The sequence below is a fragment of the Paramacrobiotus metropolitanus genome, unplaced genomic scaffold, assembly GCF_019649055.1.
Source record: "Paramacrobiotus metropolitanus isolate TYO unplaced genomic scaffold, Prichtersi_v1.0 Parri_scaffold0000013, whole genome shotgun sequence".
Classification (NCBI taxonomy): Eukaryota; Metazoa; Tardigrada; class Eutardigrada; order Parachela; family Macrobiotidae; genus Paramacrobiotus; species Paramacrobiotus metropolitanus.
This window is the reverse complement of record NW_026570233.1, coordinates 1,256,897-1,280,962: the sequence shown is the minus strand read 5'-3', so window position 1 is coordinate 1,280,962 and position 24,066 is coordinate 1,256,897. Positions and strand designations below refer to the sequence as shown.

Genomic DNA, 24,066 nt, shown 5'->3' with positions numbered 1-24,066 from the left:
AAGCGAAGACATCAGTAACACAGTTCAGCGCGTACAAACCAGTTATTCCATGTACTTGGATGAAAAGCCAGAAGCCTATACTACTGTAGAGCGGCACTGGCTGTACTTTGGTCTTCTAAATATACCGAGGTTTCGTAAATTTTATGACCAGCACCTTGCTCTAAAAGTACAGTAATTAAATACGCTTTATGTGGATAGTCCAACCGAGTATTTTGTATTTGTCCGCTCACACAAAATGTCTAGCGCAGGCACTAGTACTGTCACCAGAAACTTTTCTAGAGGCGTCTGTCTGTACCTACTTAGTATTCTAGCTCAGAATAATCTTTATGCGTAACTATAATAATTTTTGTAGTGCAGCTTGTTAGTAATATCCACATGTATTTGGCTCAAGCACAGTACGTTGTACAATACTTGTGCATATGACTCAAAAATCGAGATCCCTGCACAGGCATAACCGGCTCAACTTGTTTTGAAAATAAAATGCGTTTACTGTACTTATTCTCTGTGCTGCAGTGTGTAATTCTTGAACAACCAACTGCACTGTTCAGTATTAAACCGCATCAGAAGAAGTACTAAACGATTTAATTCAAAGTCACTTTTTTTGCCAAATTATAACCAGCAGAATTTGATTGCATTGTTTGCCTTCTAATGCGGATGTGTTTTAAGGAACGCGAAAACTGCAAAAGACTGCATTTGACAAAGAAACGTTATAATATATGGACAATACTTCGGTATGTAAACTGCGCATCTCTTATAAAATCATAACTATTTGAACTGATAACATTTTACAAACAACAAATTGGCAATGTAATTATCGAGACAACTTGGCGATAAGTTTTTCGGGAGCGGTAAAGTCAGAATTATCACAGACTTTTTGAGAATCATTGCAAGTGTATGGCGGACGGTATTGACCAGGAGGATCACAATGCGAGCAGCCAATATGTATAAATCTCTCCCTTTCCCTGTAAAATGAAAACCGTTTGGTACCTTTATCGCTATCTCTGCCAGATCCATTTCTTACTTTAACGAAAATCAGCCCTCTGGATTCAAAAACCAACGATGGGTTTATATCAGCCAAGGCTTTGTTGTGGGGACTAACATGAATCTTCCCCGCTGCAACAGCAATCAAGGATTTCGCAAGTACTAGTACATTGTATATACGGTACGGAGAAAGCGCATTAACAGGAGAACAAACCTTCTCCGGTGGACTCCATTCTACTGGCAGTGTTTACGGTATCTCCAAATCTGAAGTCAAATGGCAGTTATTGCATGTCATCGATTTGACCTTGATGCTAATGGGCCATGCGTCACAGTGGGAACGCGTTACCAACGTATACATACAGACAATAGCGTGGTGCTTTTGTCCCGATGACCCCCGCAACTACTGGGCCTGCAGCAATAAAGGATCAGTTTACAACGGGAATTACGAAACTTCTTGAAGAGTAGCACTGGGCCTTAATCGACTTAACCTTGCTTACCCGAATTTATCCCGATTCTGATGCTTAACTCCATTTTGTCGTGCGTCATGTCGGCTGAAATTTTACAGCGTTCCAGAATCGCCCGTCCCAGGAGGCATAACACATCCGCATGATTATGGTTGCGCATTGGTATGCCGCTAGATATCTGATAAACGGACATCACTCCTCATAACTCAGCATACTTCGCCTTGCCCATTATTTTAATCAGTACCGCTTTAGGGATCAATATAATTAACGAAGTGGCTATTTTGCCGCCGTTTTTGCGGTAAAATAGCCTTTAGCTATTTTGCCGCACTATGTTCGGCAAAATAGCCTTTTACTATTTTGCCGCACACTGCGTTAAAATAGCCTTTAGCTATTTTGCCGCAGTACGACCGGCCAAATATCCTTTTGCTATTTTGCCGCACACTGCCTTAAAATAGCCTTTAGCTATTTTGCCGCAGTTTTCGATACAGAGCATTATATTTAAAGTCGGTTGCACTATAGCCTGCACTAAAACGCATGCCGACAATCAGACTCCAGACGTATGAAGCAAGAGATTAGACAGCGTGATGCCGGTGGCAATGTCGCCGATGCGCACATCAAGATTTTCGTCACAATCGGGGCGTTCCTCCTCGTGAGCACGGCTCAGATTACGCACCACAAAGTGCTGAATCTTAAAAGAACTAAAACAGGGGGCGGGTGATGGATTTTTCAGCTCAATATGATTGTTGCAGGACTTACAGGGTACAACGTTGTAGGAGGAAATCACTGATGTTTCGTCATTTTATCGTACGCGCTGTATTGTACGTATACTTGCTTAGAGAAGAAAAAGCGCTACCAAAAGGTTAGCGACGACTTACGTTATGTCGCTGTAGGATGTAATAAAAAAACATTGATATTCACCCGTTAAGAACTTTATATCGTGCGATTATACAATGGTATTTAAGTTAATCATCTGACAATATTATATATTGAACGAACGGCAGAATCTTTTATTACGTATATCCACTCGGGACAGGACCAGTCAATCAACTAAAATTAATATTCATAACGTACTATGTACCAGCGCTGGTACTTTTATCGGCAGTTGCTACGGCATAATGGACATCACTCCCTTTCACGAGAATACACATCACTGCTCTTCTATACGTTCGTGTACTTACACAGTTACACTGAACACTACCCACAACTTCTGCAGTTTGTATACGTATTGTATGCAGAGTTACTGTTCTAATAAATTTTGTGCATCCTCTTGAAACCAGCTACTCCTACTGTCTCAAAGGCCACGTAAGATTACGAAAGGATGGACCGGAGCTTTACTTTCTTTGGGCAAATATACCGAATAAGGCCCCAGACGGCCAAGAAGCAATCACACAGAATGAGGAAAACGAACAAAGTTTTACGGTGCTGAACGTCAGGCGTTAGCGTAACAGATTCCCGAATTTATACCCATTTCCCTCATATTTCTTAACAGCTGACAAATAAAACACGCTAATTAAAGGCACGTGCCGGGCGTCGTAATACGCGCACTCCTTTCTTTCCGCAGCAGCATTTCCATTACTTTCACATGCAGGGAAGGAGCTGCATGAATAAATGATGCGACAATGGCCCCCTAATGGATATAATAACTTGTGGAAGCTCTGAAGCACATAACTTCCACTGCGTGATTCTTAACCAGCTGTTCTGCACGCTATTTGTGCACAGAAGTGATCTTTGATTCTTTGTACATATATTTCGAACAACAGCGCATCCTGTTCCAGTAAAACTGAATGTAGGAGTTACCGTTATATGCAGCTAAACAACCTTGCAAACAACATCTGGAGCACATACCGGCATACACAACGCTTGGCTAACAAGTACCACTTATGTCAATGACCGCTTACGGTTTACGCATTAGACCTCAACAACTGGTATGGAGGAAGTTGCGGCATGCCAACCATTTTGCAGCGCTTGACGTTTATTATTGGCACCCTGGGGCGTAATTTCGGGGGTGGCGTTATTTTTCAAATACATATGATCTAGGAGAGGCCATAAATGCAATGGTTACCGTACCTGGTATGGTGGTTCTGAACTTCTGGTATGCTTCCGGTTTTTCACCAGGGTAATAGGTATTTTGCGTAAACTAGTTGCCAACGGCCGAGTTTTGTTTTGACCTTGAAATTTATCAACCCGACTTTTTTGTTTATTTCGGGCGGTTGTAATACTCATGTATTGAATTTGATTTTGAGGCCGACATCTTAGTGGGTAGAAGCAAGGGAAACCGAATCTCTCCGGCGCTTGGCGAAAAGTTCTTGATTTCTTTTCATTTTAAACATAGGTTGTCAAATGCTTTTGAAAGTTGATTCTGATTTCTGAATATATTAGCACGGTATGCACATTAATACATACTGTTATACTTGTATGATGTATGTACAGCTGCAAACTGATAATAATGCTTTATGCACTAAACTGCAGACGCATACTTGGACAGTCCAATGTACCAGAGAAAAAAAACACAAAGAACCTCGGCTGCGTGCGTTTGGCGGTAGGTAGCGGCTACTGCCTCGTGCAACCGAACAAAATTTTATTAAGCAAACGCAAAATAACAATACAAAAGAACAACAGGGTCGGCAAAAACAGAAACACTAACCATTATCCAACTATTCTGGCTCGTCCGCTACATCAAAGCGCAAGCGCTCAACGGGATCGTCTACCGACAAGCTTTCGTCGCTCCTGCAGTGGCCGCACAGCCAATTTTTGTCCAGTGGCCGCGGATCCTTCAGTTGCTGCACACAACTGCTATGAAACAGCTTTATGACACACAGTCTATTTGCGCACTTAATCATAGGGTCGGTATGAAACGCATCCAAGAATTCTGTTGGCATCTTTGGCATGCGACAGTAGCAATGGATCTGGACAATTTTCGCTTTTTCCCAGCTTGACCGAATCGTGCAGCTGTAAGCGCGGTCAGGCGCTGACGGAAACCCGTTTCCTCCGGCAAACGTTCCAGCTTCAAACCTCTCAACTAGATACTCCCGGCATTTCATAAACGGCTGCTCACTGCTCTGCAACAAAAGCAAGGAGCACAGGTTAAGTATTTCCCTCGGCTGTAATGCTTATGGCTCGGGGCTGGTCTATCACCTTAGATAACACGGTTTTTATACAGCACTAGAAATTAGTATAAAATTACTAGAACAAACTTTTCCCTAAGTACAATTTTACACCATTACAATTTTAATTTTAATATGGAAGATAATTTGTGAATCCAAGGTCGCCGAAAAGGAATGAAGACTGGCGCTGTCATTCGGCTAAGGAGTTCATTGCCGAATCGCTTCCTGCTTGCAAATCTGCGAGCGAAAGGAGCGATTTTCTGCAGCCGTTTAGGCTAAACAAATCAACACGGTGCCCGAAATGATCAAGAAAAAAGGCAACAAACATGTTTATGGAAGACAAGAATTTTGATCTTCTGCTCTCCATCACAAATGCATCAGCAATACTGCTACTATCTGTAGATTGTCGAAAGCACACCGGCAGTTTGCTGACCGCTATCTTGCTAACTCACAAGATACAATATTTAGCTTGAAATTTGAAAAAAGATCGACTACCGACATAAAGCTGAGCGACTATTGCTAAACGTCAATAATTTCTTGAAACCTAAGAAAAAAACTAGACAATAAAAAATGCATCAGCATTAAAAATACCACAGTGAAGCTGCTGTGGACATAGTACCGTAGTAAATACTGGTCGGTCGCGCCAAGTATGGACAGATGCACAAAATAAATTTTAATATAATTCTGTAAGTGGATTTAACATTAACTTTGCACCCTTCTTGTATAACTTTTTCATTGCGGACAAACAATAATAAAACCGGGGTCTTCTAACGTGTTCGTAGGGGGCGGGGTGGAGCTTAAGAAAGGAGGGTAGCGGGCGTTTTTCGGGTGCCATTCTAAAAAATTCAGGAGGTGATCTTTTTGTAAGGACTTTTTCAAAACCTATTGAGTGACTTAAAAGGTGTCCTCTGTGGGTAAGCAAAAGAATCTTGCGCTATCCGTGCTCTTGGAAATTTTGAAAACTGATGTATCGCCCATAGACCTGTATGTTAAAAGCCACCTTCAAAAGAATGTGGTTGCCTGGAGCGCGGCTCGCGTTGGGTAAGATGTTAGCAGTTTAAAAAAAGGTAGAAAAGTACCTTTGTATGACCACTTCATTATGGTAGTTCTCAAGTTCTCAACCACTCACAATTTTTAAAAGAATATTGACTGATCATGAGTAATTCTTATTAAGCAGTGCGATGTTTGTGAAAAAATTTAAAAAGAAAATTCGGCTGCCGATTCTTGCAAATTAACTTCTAGTGCAGAAATATGACTAAAAAAGTCGCTGTAGATAAAGAATAATCATAAAAAAATAACGGAAGCATTTTGGGGTTCAACGGTGGCAGCTGAGAATTTTTTGTTACTGTCCACACTTGGTGCGACCGACCTGTAAACTGATTGCGTGATATCTTAAATTTTAAAAGATGCTTATGAAATTGATGGAGATTCCTACAATATTCAGACAGGTTGGGAAAGGTTGCCTCATTCAGTAAAGGTACCTTGTTCACCTGATGTGCATAGACGTGTATTACTTTGTGCAGTACAGAGGTCATTTAAGGTGGAAATACTTTCGCGTATCACAGCTGGCCAATAAGCTGAGTTTGTACTACGCTAATTCTTGCCAATGCCTGGTTGTCCTGTCTACGATACATGAACTGGGGATGCGTTTCTATACATACTATAACTAAATATAAAACCCACCTTCTGCAAGTCGAACGTCATGTGTGTCGGATCCTGATTTTTACACAGAAGGTCGCAGTAGGCTATCGAATAGACTCCGCAGTCTTTGCCGTTGCGTTGTTTCTGCACCATTGGGCTATACAATCTGATTTCTTCAAACGCAGGAGGAAGCTGCATGATCGAAGCGATCGCCTGCTTTATAAACGTTGTTATGGACATTTCAAGGCTATCGAACACATTAACGTAATTTTCCGGTCCGGTGTGAACGTTAGTAACGGTGACCCAGTGGTTTCCTCCTCTGTTAAAGATTTGAATCTTCCTCAAATCTGAGTTGTCCGGATTGAACCATTTTTGCATAGCGTTTCCTCTCCAGACTTTGATTATGCTTCGCGCTCTTTCTTTCTGATCTGGGCTTAGTCGCGGTTTGGAGTCGAGTTCAAAAGTGTTGAAAAAGCCGAGATGAACAAATCCGCCAATATTAGGATTTTCGTGTTGCATAATACTTAGTGCAGCAGTGCATATTGTATCGTCAATCCATCCTCCTTCCGTTTCTTCCAGTATTCGTCCCCGTTGCAAAAAGCCCAAATGTATTCCTTGGCAGGTTATCCAGTTGCAGTTTTTGGTCAAAGAGCAATCTATCAAAACGGTGAAAGATTTTTTACCTAATTTTTGCAACCCGCAAAAAAATTAACAGTAAAAATGCGTTTGTGAGCGGAGGTTTTCTTCCTTGCTGACGTATAACGTACAGTATACGGATTACTTTATGTTTACAAAGACTTGATTTCTGATTAGAAAAGGTATTGTCTGACGATGTGTACTAGTACCAGTATTCTAACGTAACAGTGGTAAGGTCGATGCTGCACGGGAAAACACGGGTGCTGGCTGTGTGCACGGGTGTCCTTTTTGAGTGCGGACGGCTTTGGGCTGTGCCGCTGTGTGCACGGTTTTTTCAAATTTAACTTTTCAGGACTTTCGTAAAATTTCTAGTTTTCCAGGTCTATTCAACCGCAGCAGGTTTTTCGACCGGTTTCTGACATATTTTCTCATGTGGGTAATCTAGAATTTATTACAGATACTTTGTTTTACGGCTCATAACGTTTCTACGTGGCTTGATGCAAGCGAAAATGGTGTCGATGGTGTCGTTCGCATGCTTTATAAGCTGATTTGATCGTGCTTGCGGTAGGTACTTAGCCGCATTTTTGTCGAAAAATTATGATAAGTTGTAATTATATACAAAATTTTAAGTCAATACACCTTTAAATTGAAATTAAAAAATTTCGATAATTTGCCCGTGCACGAAACTAGTCCCGTGTCCACAGCCAACACACGTTCCCAAACTCCGTGCGCGCAGCCAACACCCGTGCGGACCCAATAATATCACTCGGGCTTAACAGTGCACGCGGCCATAATGTTATCGTAAAGTGCTAACAAACTGTTTAGAAATCGGTTTTTGCCGCTTAGCGTAAAAATGTACACACCAGTTTTAACAGCTTTTACTTGAAGCTGGTACACGTACAGATAACACGAGTTCATAGGGTCAACACATGCTCGCAAGATTACGAATATTACTACAGACAATGCTTAAAATTTCCATTTGCTAAACGATAAATGCTAAACTAAAATTCGAAAGTGCGACTCGCAAATTCTGCTGCCGGAAGCTAGTTTGTGCTTTCCTTCTGCAAAGGAAACATAAGGTAGGACGTTGTCACAGTGTTCTGCTTTGTGAAATTTATACAGTGAATGCAACTATGGAAGCTGCTGCCGTGGATGTAACAATAGCTAGTAATTTTTAAGCCTTTTTTACTGGTGGTAGATGGGAAAAAAACCGCTTCGGTTTCTCCCATATTTCGGTCACTGTAGGTGTAGTGATTCATATTTCGGTCTCCTGGTTATTAAGTTTCCTGGCAAATCAAAATCGACAGAGATGATTGTTTTTTTTCTGTAAAAACAACACCTAAAATTCGAAGCATAAAAATGATAAATTTTCATACAATACGAAACAGTTAGCAGAGATGTCATTTCCATTCAGATTCCAGGTGTGACTGTTGTGACTGGGACCAAACAGTGAACCGTCAGTGTGCAGTTCAGGAAAATGTTATGAAAATGTTAATTAACAAAGAAATCGCTTCACACTGGCGACGGACAATAAATTCAATTTTTTATCGAACATCAGTAAAACTAAAGCACTTTATAGGATAAAATAAGAAAAGACAAAAATGTTACCACTAACATTTTACGAAATGGCTACGCGCGAGAGTATCGCGCGCGTAGTACTTTGACTACGCGCGAGAGTTTCTCGCGCAAAGTCAAATAACCACGCGCGCGAGTTACCGAAATTTACATTTACGGTAAGCAAAAAATTCGTAACGTGAAGGCCATTATATGTACCACAGAATACATGCACCGCTTGTACAGTACAGTAGATCTTGAAATAACAGACAACTTTTACAATGCTTACATGAAAATGCAGATCTGTATACACGTACAACCACACCGCCGCCACCGTACATACAGCGATTTGGACAAAATAATGGGCACCAGTAAACATCCGTACCAATGGTGCATGCATTTGCACCATTGGTGCATGCTGAGGCAGGGTGTAAAACCTGGCAGTGGTACCTGCCAGTGGCAGTGCCAGTGGCATGGCAGGCGATAAAACCTGGAGACTCTGGCAACTGGCAAACAATAAAACCTGGCAGATGCCGCATAAAATGTGGCACCATATATAAGCATGTACGGAGTGTGTACCACGTGTAAGCGGTTCAACTCAAACGCAGTGCTTGGTCAACTCAACTCAGTGCTTGGTCAACTCAAACTCAGCTATATATTTTTGAAACCCTTTGCCAGCGCACAGTAACCTATTATTGTACAGTGTTAGCAGTATTAGTTATGCACAAAGTTCGTAAGTAAGCTTCGGCATACTAAAATTCGAAAAGGTCACGTTCTATTTGCCGTTTTGCGCATAGTGCCATATTGCAAAACGATAACACGACGTATTAAAAAAACGATCGCGGCACTTTCAGATCTAGGAGGTGCTCGGCTGGAGCATGCTTGCCAAGTGTCAAAATAAGCATCGTAGCTACTAGCTGAGTTCCTCCGCACACCCCTTTAGCGGCTTAGCTTATGAAGATCGTTACCGTAAGGTATTACCAGTCATAAAGTAATTAAGGCTTCGGTCAAACCGAAGCAGAACGGGCATCATTTTATAAAACATTTGTTAATATAAATGCTCAGATCAGGTTTACTGGTTTTAATTTAATTTTACCAGTTTTGGGGTTAGTCGTACTTCAGCACAGTAGTGCACTATAGTATCCAAAGGTTGTATGCACACATACACATAGCAATACCAAAGTTAAATTGTATTATTGCCACTCTCCTCTAGACTAATAATTCAGAAATGATCAAACGGTTGATGCTACTACGGGAGAGTGGCAACGATTATGCCCAAAACTACACCGCTCACTAGTAAAGCGATCAGAGTATTTTTGTAATTTTTCCGGAGCGGACTGACACCAGTTGGCAGTCGGTTAAACTAGAATAATTACAAAGACTAGTCTTTGTACACTATTTAGTTTACGGCTTGTTTTCGTCAGGTCTATGGAAAGTCTGTAACCAAAATGTTACACGATTCTGATTCGCACATTTTAGGGGGGTGGTTTAGCACAGCACAAGCATCAAGTTACACAAAGGAAGATACTGTAAGGGACTATCTATAAACTACGTTCCCGAAAATTCGTTCTGTACGTAGTTTGTGTATCCTTAACTATACCGTTAATTACAAATTTATAGTATGTACACGAATAATACGTAATTTGCACAGCGAGTCCGCGACGGAATGTTTTCGCTGACTGCGAAGCAGACAAGAAAACGCCACTTCGTGTTTTACATACATGCCCGATTCGGCTAATTTGGATCAGAATATTTTCTCTGTGATTAGGCTGCTCGTTTCCGCTTTTGATAACAATTTATAGCGAGGTTGTACGTACTGCATGTCTGCCAGTTTAAACGCTAATGTTGAATGATAAAGTTGACGCTTCTACGTTTACATTTATGCAACTGCTATGCAGGGTGTAGTGCTAATTAAACATACCCAGTAACATTCCACGGCTTGCTTTCAGTACTGTATTATGAAAGACAAACATAATTTTGAACCGGAAATACATTCTAATCGAGTGCTATAATCCCTTGTAAACACCACGAAATCATGTCTGACTGCAGAGAAAAAACTACTATAGTGAGTGGTTCCGCGCTTTTGTTACGACTACAGACTGCAGGCACATGCTCTGCAAGGAGATACAAATGTTTTATTGTTGTGCGAATAGCAAGTCTGATGTGCGAATAGTGTTTGTACTACGGTATCGGCTTGGCTCAACTGCTCGGCATACGTGCACGTAAACTTCGCTGTTATTGCAAAAAAACCGGCGCCCTGTATACACGCACTTTTACATTCACGGGGTAACTCCATGGGCCTACGCTGGTGCGCCAATTCCACGCACAGCTAGCCTTCCTTATCTTCTGGTTTTGTTTGCTGATTATTTTGCTTTGTCGTAATCACTTGTACATAACGGCGGAAAATAAGCTATGGACACAAGCAGATGAACCCGAGCGATACGCGAGTATTACAGCATATCCTCCTTTGCGGTGTGCGTTCGGTGCAATCCGGTGCTTTGAAGATTTACATCTGACTCTGAGTCTGGTGCTGTTTTTAGTGTTTAATAGTGCCGGCACCTGCCGGCTGCCGTTACTGTCACGTTCGAGAAATGTATGGACTCCATTTAAGGTGGACAGGAATAACAGGACCATAATGAAGCGTTACGAGAAACTAAATTCATATCAGTCTATATCTGCGGTCTCGTTATTCGACTAAGATGTCAGTCTGCATAAGCAGTAAGTAGTTTAATCGTTATTTCTAGTATTTTTGCCTTATTTATTATTGGCATTTGAGAGTTTGACAATTTTTTACTTGACACTTGGCTTTTTAATAATTGACAGTTTTTTTACCGTAAAGTTTTCGATAAGTCTGCGCACACTACAATTTATTTTAATGTTCGTATCACCACCGTATATATCTATATGAAATTTTGTTGGTGCACAGGTTAATTTAACAGATCATAATGATAACTAATAAATTTTGTATAGAATTCAAAATTTGCAAATATCTGTGCTAGCAGCGCGATATTACTTGTACATCATTGGTGTCAAAGTTATATTTTCAGCAGCATTGTTTATGTATAATACTATAATTTCATGTTTAGGTCACTTCTGTACGCCCGGAAAATTCCTGGCGTATGCTTGAATAGTTTGCTATGCGCACGGCAAATTTCTGGCGTGTAGTCTGTTTGCACGAAATTTAAGGTAAAAGTGTATCTTGGCCGTTAGCAATCGGTTTTACGCAAAAGGTGATTTTCCTAGTGAAAAACCAGAGCGTGCCTGAAATTCGGAACCATGACACCAGGTACAACATATCCATACTTCCATAGAAGTACCGAAAGTATATTCCTGATAAGTAAGTTCATCCAGCTGCTCCTTTTCCCTAAGAGGGTTGGCCAGTTGCAGTTGTTCGCGTGTATGTAAGTCTTTTATGGTCCCTGAATGCGTATATCTCAGAAGTTGGTAACTTGCACTGTACACCATCCCAGTTTTGAACTTCCGGTTGCACAGTGCCCGTTTAAAAAACACCATAAGTAGCCGTTTAAAAAACAGGCAAGACGCTTTTTGATCGCACATCTTAATAGCTATTATTAACAGATTTTTGAAATTTGTTTCTGAATTAATTAACGCAATCCTGGTGTAAATAGCTGCCCTTTGAATTATATATGAACAAATACTTGGACCACTTCTATTTGCACCAATTTTTAAGTTGGACAGGATGGGATAGATTTTAGTCGCAGCGCTGAATAACATTAACAGATATGCAGTGGCCAGCACCACCCGCTATTAAATACTAACTTACCGGCTACTATTATTGCGATTTTCTGTGTATTGTCACCTGTGGCACGGTTCGTACCAAAGAAAAAAAGTGAATCGTTTTTTCGCTCCTTGTAGTCACAGTAGACATCTGTATACATCCTTTAGACACCCTGTAGACCTATCGGTAGTCACCTGGTTTCTTAGGATGTATACAGCGTGTCTAACGGTGTCTACAGGTTGTCTACAGATGTCTACCGGTGTATACAGGCAGCCTTTTAGGTTCAGCTCGATACTCTGCCTGTATACACCGGTAGTCACCTGTAGACAGCTCGTAGACACCACTGTAGACATACTGTAGTCACCTGGTTTCTTAGGTTTTTTTAGGATGTATACAGGTTGTCTACAGGGTGTCTACAGGTTGTCTACAGATGACTACAGTGACTACAAGAAGGAAAAAAAACGCTCCAGTTTTTTTCTTTGGTACGAAACGTTCCATATATAACCACTCAGTAACATATTAATAATAATAAATAATATAGTGTCAAAGCGTTCTGACATTAGTAGCGGAAATTATATGCTTTGATCATAAGTGTTCCCGCAGTCTCAAAGATGTTGAAAGTCCTAGTAATAGTCGCAATCTAAAAGATTTTCAACGTAGCTTTCCGTTTTTTATTACCGAACTTCGCGCGAACAGTGAAATTCAAAGTCGACCTTTCTGAATTTCATATGCTGTCGCACAATTACGTACTTGATGTATTGTACATATAGCCGATGCTGTTAACAATTCCCAGGAAGAACTGACTGTGTTCTGGAAAGAGTTTTAAGAATATGCGAGTCATCAAGCACTTCGAAGTTCGAACCGCTTTAATATTAATTATCATGGTAAAGACTCCGAACCCGCTTTTACATGGTGCCACATTTCATGCGGCATCTGCCAGGTTTTATTGTTTGCCAGTTGCCAGAGTCTCCAGATTTTATCGCCCGCCATGCCAGTGGCACTGCCGCTGGCAGGTGCCACTGCCAGGTTTTACACCCTGCCGCATGCTGATGCTCTTTTGGTCCATGCACCATTGTTTTGTGTACTTTCTTAAGCGCTAAGAAATTTTATAATTATGTCGTCGTTGTATCAGATCAGTGCATGCATTGTAAAATGCTTTATTTATTGATGTGCCGTGTAATGCTCTGTTAACAAATAGCAAATCTACACAATACTGGTGCTGGAAATGTGAATTAGTGAATTAACGAAATAATACAAGCACGCTTTCATCGTGGTGCATTATAGGCAACGACGACGATAACTCAATAATTGTATAAGCCGCAGATCGATACTGTACCGGTACAAACACGATTGCATCATGGTACGTTACTGTGTTATATTGACAGCAAGGTTTCTTAGGTTACAAACACGATTGCATCATGGTACATTACTGTGTCATATATTGTGTCATATTGACAGTATCCAGTGTGCAATGTGATGCGAGCAACCGACAACCGATGTGCGAACAACCGACTTGTCGTCATCGCTATTGGTATTGTCATCTGCACTGTACTGTTCTTTACCTTTACCAAATAATGGCGACGGTGCCACTGCAAGGCGTGATAAGTTACCGGATCCATTACGTTACTGAAGAGCTTATCGCGATTGAATTGAACCAGTGATGGGTTACTGAGTTTCTTGGACCCCTTACTTACTTTTACTGTTGCTTAGTTTTGACTTACTTTACTGTTACTTTTTCGCTGCCGCAAACGCTACTTTTACTTACTGTTTACTAATTCGCTCTAATGGTTACTTACTCGGTAAGGCAAGTACTAATAACTAAAGCTTATGCGAAGAAGCTAATTTCGCGCGAAGCGCGAAGGTAACGAGCGAATTTATGGCGAAATCGTAAGAAATTCCAATAAAAATCGCATTGTCAGTAGAAATATTGCCGGTCAGCATTTTTCCCTACTTTTTACTTACATTTACTGTTATTTTAAAAACCTTACTTACTGTTACTGTTACTACAGGTCAAAAACGTTACTGGTTACTGAATGCTTAATATTAGGCTGCTGTTTACTGAGTAACTTTCCCTTACTTACTGTCTACTCAGTAACCCATCAATGCGCGATTCCAAATTATTACGCGCGTTAAACCGGCAGCCGGTAATAATGCTGTTCGTGTAATTTCTAATGCATTTCAGTCTCGCCTATGACCTGGTCAACCCGTGCTACCTGGTCAACCCGTGCTAGTTGATCTTCTTAAATTGCAAACCCTCGGGTAAGGTTTAAAGGGCAAACTCTGGTACGGAAATGTGGAAAAATTTGGTACATTTTCTGGCGTCCTACCTCGTCAGCATCTCTGGAAAGGCAAAAGAAATACATTGACAAAAACGATCAAGTCGCAAACGTGTGGCTGTGATCTTCTGAAAAAGGTTACAAACGTTTTGAAGACAGGAAAACACAATAAAATTTTGCGCTGAATCTAAACTTTTTTTATTGAAATCGCAAAAAAACTCTGAATCGAGTAAAGAGGTAGAAATGTGACCCGGCTAAGTCGGCATTGCACTGAAGCCAGGCAGGCACTGTGTCGACGGCAGTCTGTTTGCATCCTGCAGTCGGGGTCAATTGGACCAGTGCTGCAAGTTAAACGAAGTCCGCTAATATTCGTAATTCACATTTGAAAAATCGTAGTTCTCTATTAAATCGATCACATTAAAGAGCATAAAAAGTGAGAAAGGATGTACAATCCCTTTTGAAAAAAGTCCATTTGGTTAAAGCAGTTGGCTGTGCCACACGTTTGGGCCCTTTGTATGTAACGCATTTGACAGACATTTGCGGAAAGCACAAAATTTTTCTTGCAGCAGAGTTCTGTGTCATTTGTTTCATTATACCTTGTCAAGGGTATACTGCCCGTAGATACTCATCTTCCGGTTTCGCCAGTTGCCTGGTTAAGCGCGTTTCCTAGTGGGGGTATATCAAAAATACGCTGACGTCCGTCGAAATTACGCCATGCTTTTCCGGTAAAAAATCTACCTAATTCACATTTGTGTATCTCTGAGAAATACTAATGTGCACGAACAGTTTCCGCTCTCCATATATCTGAAAAAACCGTCTTAGAAATGTGCATTAACAGATCCCTACCACTGATCACTTTTGCTGCACCACAAAAATTAATTTTGAAAAGCACTTCCTGAAACGCCTAACGATTCACAATATTTCAAACAAACAACAGCTGAGAGCGTAATACAAAGTACACAATTTCGTAAGCGGTGGCCTCAACACATAAGAACATTAAGTTTATAGCCGCTGCTCTACTATAAAGTGTAACGACAGACCGCACTCCGTAGTCCGTACAGTGGTAAAATAGCGAAAGGCTATTTTGCCGGTCATACTGCGGCAAAATAGCAAAAGGCTATTTTCGCGCACTGTGCGGCCAAATAGTGAAAGGCTATTCGGCCGACCATAGTGCGGCGAAATAGCTAAAGGCTATTTTAACGCAGTGTGCGGCAAAATAGCAAAAGGCTATTTGGACGCACAGGAGAAAACTGCGGCAAAATAGCCATAGCCATATATTAATCACTTTACCAAATTGAGAGCCTCTGTGGCGGGCGGCTACATGAATAACCACGGCTGACTGAAATGCAGTCTATGCAGTATGCATTACCATTCAGTCTATGCAGCCTACGCAGCTTATCAGTGTGCAATCTAAGGAGTTAAGACCAGCACTGCATCTATGCAGTAAAAGTGATTAATATATTGATCCCTAAAGCGGTACTGATTAAAATAATGGGCAAAGCGAAGTACATATTAATAACTTCAGGAAGTGTTACCATATAACTGTCGTTTATGGTTTCCACTTTATAAGCATCATAGTACGGCACCACCTCGTCGAATGCCGAATGTGTCCGATTCAAAAGGTCAATCACTTCTAGTGGTGAGCACTTCATTACTAGCTTGGCAAAAACGGGTAGGTCGCTAAATAGAATGGATACACTATCGAATGATTCGGCACTGAGTGGTTCCTTATTGCGTAGCTGTTTTATGATGGATCTAAAATTTAAAAAGAATAGTTAGATGCACTATCTAACAACCCTGTGAATTTAGAATTAATATACAGAATATGTTAATCAAACATGGCTAAAAAAGAGAGTGAAAAGAATTGAAGAAGCCAAACAAATACAGAGGAGACTAAAATTTTTATTAAAGGTCGTCGATGTACTGAATTACGCACAAAACCAGAAATGTATTTTTTACTAAACCAGGCGTTAACTAGTTATCAGCAGCAGCAGCAGCAGTACTGCTGTACCTTGGAAGCATTTCGGCAAGGAGCATATCGGTTTTGGTAGTTTCCTCCACCAATGTAGCCGTTTTGACCTGTACCAGATGTTCCAACTGTTGCGTCTGCTGGTCAAGCAATTTGAGCATGTGCGAAACCACGTTTTGCGGCAGATTAGAAAGCTTTTGAAATGATCGCTTAATCCCAAATATCGGCGGTCGTAGATTGTAGTCACTCCGCATACAGTCCTCAATATCGATCTCCAGTGGGGTCTTCTTTACCGTTCCATCCTCGGTGCGTGACGACAAAGCTACAAACCAAGACAGAATATAACCGGGATCATTGTGGTGTAAATATGTTGTGCAGTGACCTTTTAGCTTTAACGCATCAAACGCAATGATGCCAAAACCGTGTACATCATCCGCACGGCATACTATTAAATGGTTTGTGCTTTGTTTAACGCGCATCATCTTCGGCTCGGTGTTCACTGCTTGGGATATGCGGTCGAAGCCGGCGTGCGATATTTTCAACGTGAACCGGCTATCGATGAAGCAGGTTGTAGCGGTTAGCGTTCCATGGTATCCCAGCGCCGAACTGTGTATGTACATCAGTCCCTACATCACAATTTGTAGAACATTAATAAATTATTATAAGCTCAAATTTGTGAATTACTAGTACTCGTATATGTCTCAAGACTGATATGCAGCAGACGCTATTACAAATTTGTGCCACAAAGTTCTTTGTATTTAAACATTCTTTGATTTATGGAGCATAAAATAAATTATTGTGAGTTCATTTTTCACATTCACAAGTTCTAAATCTTAATGTACAGGTTAGTGAATCATTATATTTATATTATTGAACTTTCTGCAACTGCGTGTTAAGCAACCAATGTTGCAACAAATGTCGGCCATTTGATCACTTATTCAGCGAGAATTTAATCAGATGAATTTTATTAGGACACGTCACTTTACGCGCTAAGAGACGAATCATGAAACGCGTTGCGATAGCGGCAAAAGTCTGTCACGCGATCCCTGTAGGCCATTTATTCCATACAAAAAAGCGCTTACTTTGACGAGGTCATAGAGAAATGACAGCCGGACGGCCACATCGGTGAAACTGTTCTTCTGACTGAGGACGTCATGTAAGGTGCCACGATGACTGAACTCCATTAATAATTCACACGGGCCTTTCTCTTCCACCTTTACCCCATAAAACCGCCCGACATTGGCGTGGTACAAACCATGGACCTGTCAAAAAAAAAGAGTAATCAATATTTACCTTTGTCAGCTGCACGGTGAATAACTAACGACGGTTACCGACTTACCGTTAAACTTATGTTCCGAAAGGCTTTATTCCGCGACAAGAGCTTGACGTTCAGTCTATCCGGAAGGGAAATGGACAAAACCTGCTGATTGTCTAATTGCAACAACGGTCCATGGTACGTTAATGCACAGACACTTTCGTATGATTTGATGGAATATTTGCCGGTGGATGGCGTTATACCGGGTTTATAAAGAAACATATGCCGAAATTCTTGCTCTTTTATCCGTTGCCTAAAGTGAATTAGCATTGAAATAATCTCGTATTAAAAAAACAACAAAAATGAACCATCAATAATAATAAATTTGTTAATCTCCAAATAAACAAAGGTTACAGAAAGTTCGTACCGATAATAGTATATAAGATCGTACCGATAATAATATATAGCTCCACACGCCATAATTATTAGGGCGCAAAGACCGAGTACTAACAGTGTGATGGTCAGGTCACCTAGAAGGGAATCGTAATAATTATCACAGTCATCTAATTCATATCAAGCACAACTCTGAACGTTGCTTTTATGTGATTATATTGAAATTCGTTTCCTGTCTTTTCACTTTACTTCCTAAAGCCAGACAATGCTGTCTATCAAATCCACATTTGGGATCATTGGTCGGAAACGCTGTGGAATTATGCCATTTCCAAAGCTCCGGATCCACAATGTGAAGTTTCTGTATTTCCGTATCATACTTTGCAGCCAACTGCAGAGCACGAATAATCAAAATACTTAAGTAATCGCCTGCGACACTCGAGAATCTTATCTTTAGTTAACCGGCAGGCACTAATATATCTATGAGTTCCGCTAACAGTTTTAGATGTACAGGTTTGTGTAATTTTACTTATTTTAGGCAGTTTTACTTTTTATTTTATACTTTGTGCTACGTTGTGCTACGCTTTAGCTAAAACTTGCAACTTGTCTTTCACGGCATATATATATATATATATATATATATATATATATATATATATATATATATATATATATATATATATATATATATATATATATATATATATATATATATAAGGGCGAAAATAAACGCGTTCCACCGCTCCTGTACTGCTGCCGTCACCCGCCTGGAGTGTGACGTTACGGCAATACATATGGTTAAATCTGGCGCGGTACGTAAGCGCCATGTTCAGCCACAACGTCAAACTCCAGTCGGGTGACGGCAGCAGTACAGGGGAACGGTGGAACACGTTTACTTTTGCCCCTATATATATATATATATATATATATATATACATACAAACATATATATATATATATATATATATATATATATATATGTGTACGTAATTTCCAATTTTCTAAAGATACGAACACTGATATTAAAATATTATGACCATTAAAATGTATAGCAGAAAGATACTAGTTTTAAACATGTCAGTAAAGAAAAGCCCGCGTAGCTTTCTGAACAGTACAGACGTCAGAGGTGACAATTAATTTCCGAAAGTAAAAATTGTTGTAGGAGAGCGCACTCGAGTTGTTGCGTATTGCGAAAACATGTTCTATTGATACCCATGCCAGAATACGCGTGTTTCCGGGAGAAGCCGGGACTTACAAGTATCACGATTAATTCATTAATAATCATTTACCTCGAATTTGCCGTTGCGGGGGTTCAAGCGCAGCAACGGAATGAGAAAGCTGGCCATGCCGGATCTGGCGACGCGGGTAGAACTTGACCGTTTGCTATAAATCTGCTGGCGGAGGTTGTGCGCGAATTGTGCCGGTGTCATGTTGGCCATTTGATCGACAGATCGATTAAGGTACTGTACAACCAGGAAGCACCAGGCATTAAACAAACAACCATTTTCGCTCTATTTCTGCACGGAACAATTAGAATTAACACATACCTCGGCAAAATTTGACAGCAGATCGTATATCAGCGCCGTGGCTTCGTTCTTCTGCGTAAAAGAATAAAACGCTTGTTACTCTGGCAGTTAAATCATCATTACGAAAAGAAGCATTATATGTTGTACCCGGTAACTGAGCGGGACAGTGATATTGTAAACACTCTGGGACGTTTGAGCGGTTTTATTGATAAATTCCTCCAGGTCATCCCATTCGAAGAGTGTGTCCGATGAGATAATTACCGATTCGAAGGCTTTCCTGGCTTTCTGTCAACAAGATTATGTTTCGCATCGAGGATTTCTCCGCAAAACCATTTACAACCACCGGGAACGTTAACGCACCTCATCATCCGCGTCATTCGCTTTCCAACTGAGCAAATACGGACTACCGGGTGTCGGCTGCAGCGCCAAGGTGAAAAAAATCTGGCCAAAATAAATAACACCATTTTAATTTTGGTTACATGTAATAGTTTACTTAATCCGCAAATATTATTGTATACTTGTTGAGATATTTCTCAATAAAAAAACATAGACAAAGTACATTGTGTTCTGCAGGCAGTTACTGGGAATTTGTAAGAAAATCTGGATTTCGCTTCCACGTACCCCAAATTACAAAATATTTTCGCAGTATTTTTAATACCATGTATTGTTAGCCACTGCCGAAGAAAACATCAGCAGCGGTATGCGAAAGCAGATTAATAGTACATTGAACTCCTAACTTAAATTGATTAAGAGCGCAAATGAAATTCTTTTACTGTAGCGTAACTCGCGCTATAACTCGTAACTCAGGTTATTGGGAATAGCGTAACTCGTAACGTAACTCGCGCGCCCCGTCTAACTCTTAACTCTAGCTATTGGTCCATTTTCCATAACTGCCCAGGTCTGGTACATTCACTTAATATTACTTACAAAGTCTCCGTTTGTCATGTTTAATTCGTAAGCCGTAATCTGCAAAAACAAGCAAAGAAAAATTAATATGAACAATTTTTTACTGCAAAAACTGTAAAAACTGAAAAGAATTCCCATATTTCATTGGCAGTATACACAGACATGCGTGGCTTTCTAATTCCCTAATGGCCAGAAACCAGGAAACTGAATTAATATGGTTGCAGCCACTGCGTTTCACACCAGAAGGAGCTACTAAGCTACAATATCTGTACAAGATACAGTATGTACACCTACCATGAATTCCCGTAGTAGAGGTGGGTTGATGAAGACAAGGATCACTGCAAACATCAGAATGAAATTGTTATTTGCAAGAGAAAGCAAATCGGATTGGCAATTTTAGCAGTGTTTATACAGCCGGTGACTTAAAGTATAAAATCAATTATCCATAAGCAGATTTATGGCAGTACCCCAGCAGCGGAGAACCGCTTAATACTATATATTACTCTGCATTATGCCGGTTCCATTTAAAAATGCACTTCTAGTTATACAGATATTAAACAAATACAGCACTATCACCTCACCTCGCGTGTGATTACGCAGGTCATTCAGTACACCACGGTATTGTTCTTTCCCAAACACCGCCAGATTGGTGTACGCATGGGGAATGAACACTTGCTGGACATCGATCCTGTTATACAAGCCGTCTTTGATCAATGCATCACAAAAGTACTCCGACCAGCTCATGCCGACTGACGGACAGTACAAGCCCAGATTTTGGTCCACTTATTGTCCAGGAGAACTTGTGTCACGGCGGCCACCATATCGGTGCCGGGCAGTGGGCCCAGCTGGACCATCGTGGGAAATTTCTCGAAATGGGCTAGATCAAAATTGGCTGGATTCGTTGTCAGGAAAACGGTATCAGTGGCTAAAAAATTACAAAGAAGTTAATGGAGTTTGGTAAAACCAGAGAAATATGCAGCAGGCCGGAGATAGATAAAATAATATTGGAATAATAATTACATATGTACATATAAATATATTGCGTACATACATATTGATATAATATATTGCGTACATTACGATGTCGTAAGGAAATATACATATATCTATAGTAATTATTTTTGTGCTGGATTTTGGTAGACGCCTAATTAAGTAATTTTCTTAACAAATTTAACCTGCGGCAAAGTTGGCTAAATGCACCGGGGCCACGTTACACCAGTCTGCACTGACAATCACCACCATATCATTTGTCCCCAATGTATCCTCAAAAACCATTTGATGATTTTCATAGAAATCGGCCCATGCCGGCAAAATGTTATCATTTGACGCTACACATTCCGCAGAATCCGTGGATACTTTGCTATGGTCGGAAATATCTAAATACATTGGGGTCAATTTGAGTCGCAGGTGGTCAGTAGCAAGCAGTTCTTCGATATCTTGAAATATCACATCATACGCCGGTCGCATAACCAGATATCCGCAAGTATCGTCGTTGGTAAGTGTAATGATTACCACGGTGAGATTGATAAAATTATCGCAATATACGGCATTTGCCAATAATTCTGCATACAACAACAAATGGACGGCAGAAAATCTGAGCATTATGATCGATCTGCGCCATTCAACGCCACGACTAGTTCACATTTTTCTGCTTTGAACAGTCCGGGTGCGACTGTTTCCCGTTTGGGAAACCCTTCCACTTGTCCTTAACTTCTGTGTTTAACGGAGGTGTGGGAGGGCCTTGGAGCTGACGTTTTCAGCTCACCCTGTAGGAAACAAGCATACCGGTTCCCTTATCCGTACTTGTACGATTTTTGTACTAAGACGAAGGGTTAAAGAGGCCTTCCTGTAAAAGTGTTGGTACACCCAATAGTTCATTAATATCTTATACCGTTAGTGCTCACCGTGCAGCGCATTTAAGGTAGTTATAAAATTATGAATCAATGACTTTTTTATGAAGACATAATAAGTTTGGTTTTTATGAAGACATAATAAGTCTAGAGTAAATCACACAGAGTATCGGATTAGTTTCTCCTGTAGTACGAATTAAATTGCCTTCCGATCTGATATTCCATGAATTTCCTGACAGACAGTAGGAAAAAAGTTATGACGAACAAATTGTGTTTGACACATAAAGCGCCGGATCCGACATCAAACGGCGGTTATTATTGATCATATGCGCTTTGTATTACACACAAAGCCTCTTCAAAGGTGCAAATATTTTACGTATCGGATTAGGATAGCAGTACAAAAAAGTCATTTTTTCAGGGTTTTTTAAACCGACAAATCGCAGAATGCTTGCTGATGCGCGTGGGTAACCCACCAAGAGTTACCGCAAACTTTATTTTCTAAATAACGTTTCGTATAACTTGCATAAATTATAACTTGCATCCATTATACTTGCATAAAATAATATTATATGCACCTAAGCGTTAACCGCGCTACCAATTATCTGTGCGTATGTATTTGTAAGTTAATGGAACGACCGAAAACAAAATCGGCATGAAATTCAACATTATCTAGCATACAGCATTAACTTCTATGAAAACTTTTATAAAGATACTTATGAAACCTAAGAAACTTCATAAATGAAAACTGAAAACTATTATAAAGATGAAAACGTTCATATGAAAACTTCTATAAAGATACTCGTAGGTATGTGACGAGTGACGATGTCATAAAATGCACTTTCTTCTACCGTATTAATTATATGTAATAGTCAAGACAAAATATCGTGACACCAGCAGTTACACACAATTTTTGCTCGATCTCCGCTAATTAAACTTAAACTTGCTAACGGGGCTTGTATAAGTGCATTATTCGGCCGACCTGACGCAAATCTTGCCAGTTCCATTGCAACGAGCTCGCACCATTCTAAAACGTAATATAACACGTTTTAGATAACGAAAGTGGTACAACTTTCTTCACAAGTTCATACATTTGATGACCGCACCATTATTAATAAGAACCGTCAAATCTTCCGTAGTCCGGATGCCAGCAGCTTCGCAAGAATACACCTTTCCCACATTGTCGGCGATGTGAACGACTGCGCTTTCGCATTTATCGCCGAAATCGCTAGCCGAATCATCAACCATACCATGATAATACAAGAGCTTTATGGTAATCTGGTGCAGAACAGAAAACTGGCTAGTTAGAATTTCCAGCGCGGCGTCTTGGGCGGGAGCCATTGCGCAATAGCCCGCGGAGTCGTCGTTCGTGGCCTTTACAATCATTACTGTCAAGTTTCTACTAAGTTCAGCCACTATTTGGTATATCATTGAAATTGAAATCAGTGCATAGCACAGAACGCTATGTTGATGAATTTTCCGCAAGTACATCTCATTAAAAATTAATGTATTTAAATAACTAAAAACTATATAAGTACTGCTGGAAGTCTCGCCGAGCTCAGGGTAAATACGGTAACATCATCGTGCACATACATATTATTTCATGCATATAAGTGGCTGCATACTGTAGCCTGATAGTGCATACTGTAGCCTGATCCCTTGGTTCAATTGAATTAAGTTTTTGCAGCCACATCATTACCTATGTTCAACTCCTACCTGGTTAATGTTACTACTCTTGCACCTCAAGTACCAGGTGCAACACTGGAATGATAAACAAT

General features: G+C 40.4%; 1 protein-coding gene across 1 annotated transcript; it reads right to left on the bottom strand.

The window, feature by feature from the left end:
- Positions 1-1,307: 1,307 nt before the first annotated feature.
- On the bottom strand, positions 1,308-20,568 carry LOC129584220 (atrial natriuretic peptide receptor 1-like). Its single transcript, XM_055476339.1, has 14 exons — positions 20,463-20,568; positions 19,896-19,976; positions 19,683-19,820; positions 19,557-19,607; positions 19,299-19,472; positions 18,262-18,400; positions 18,071-18,149; positions 17,704-17,932; positions 17,447-17,626; positions 16,747-16,990; positions 16,407-16,686; positions 15,931-16,150; positions 1,479-1,623; positions 1,308-1,390 (listed from the first exon to the last, which is right to left on the bottom strand). The coding sequence occupies exons 1-14, from the start codon at positions 20,478-20,480 to the stop codon at positions 1,308-1,310; spliced, it is 2,061 nt and encodes a 686-aa protein (XP_055332314.1). The 5' UTR covers positions 20,481-20,568.
- Between the last annotated feature and the right edge of the window lie 3,498 nt (positions 20,569-24,066).

What these genes read in the sequence shown, in the direction of transcription:
- LOC129584220 (XM_055476339.1), bottom strand. An exon ending in CTGTCCCGCTCAGTTACCGG is followed by an intron (nt 19,608 to 19,682) that starts GTACAACATATA and finishes TCTTTTACGCAG; the next exon opens with AAGAACGAAGCCACGGCGCT. An exon ending in CCCGCAACGGCAAATTCGAG is followed by an intron (nt 18,401 to 19,298) that starts GTAAATGATTAT and finishes CGTGCTCTGCAG; the next exon opens with TTGGCTGCAAAGTATGATAC.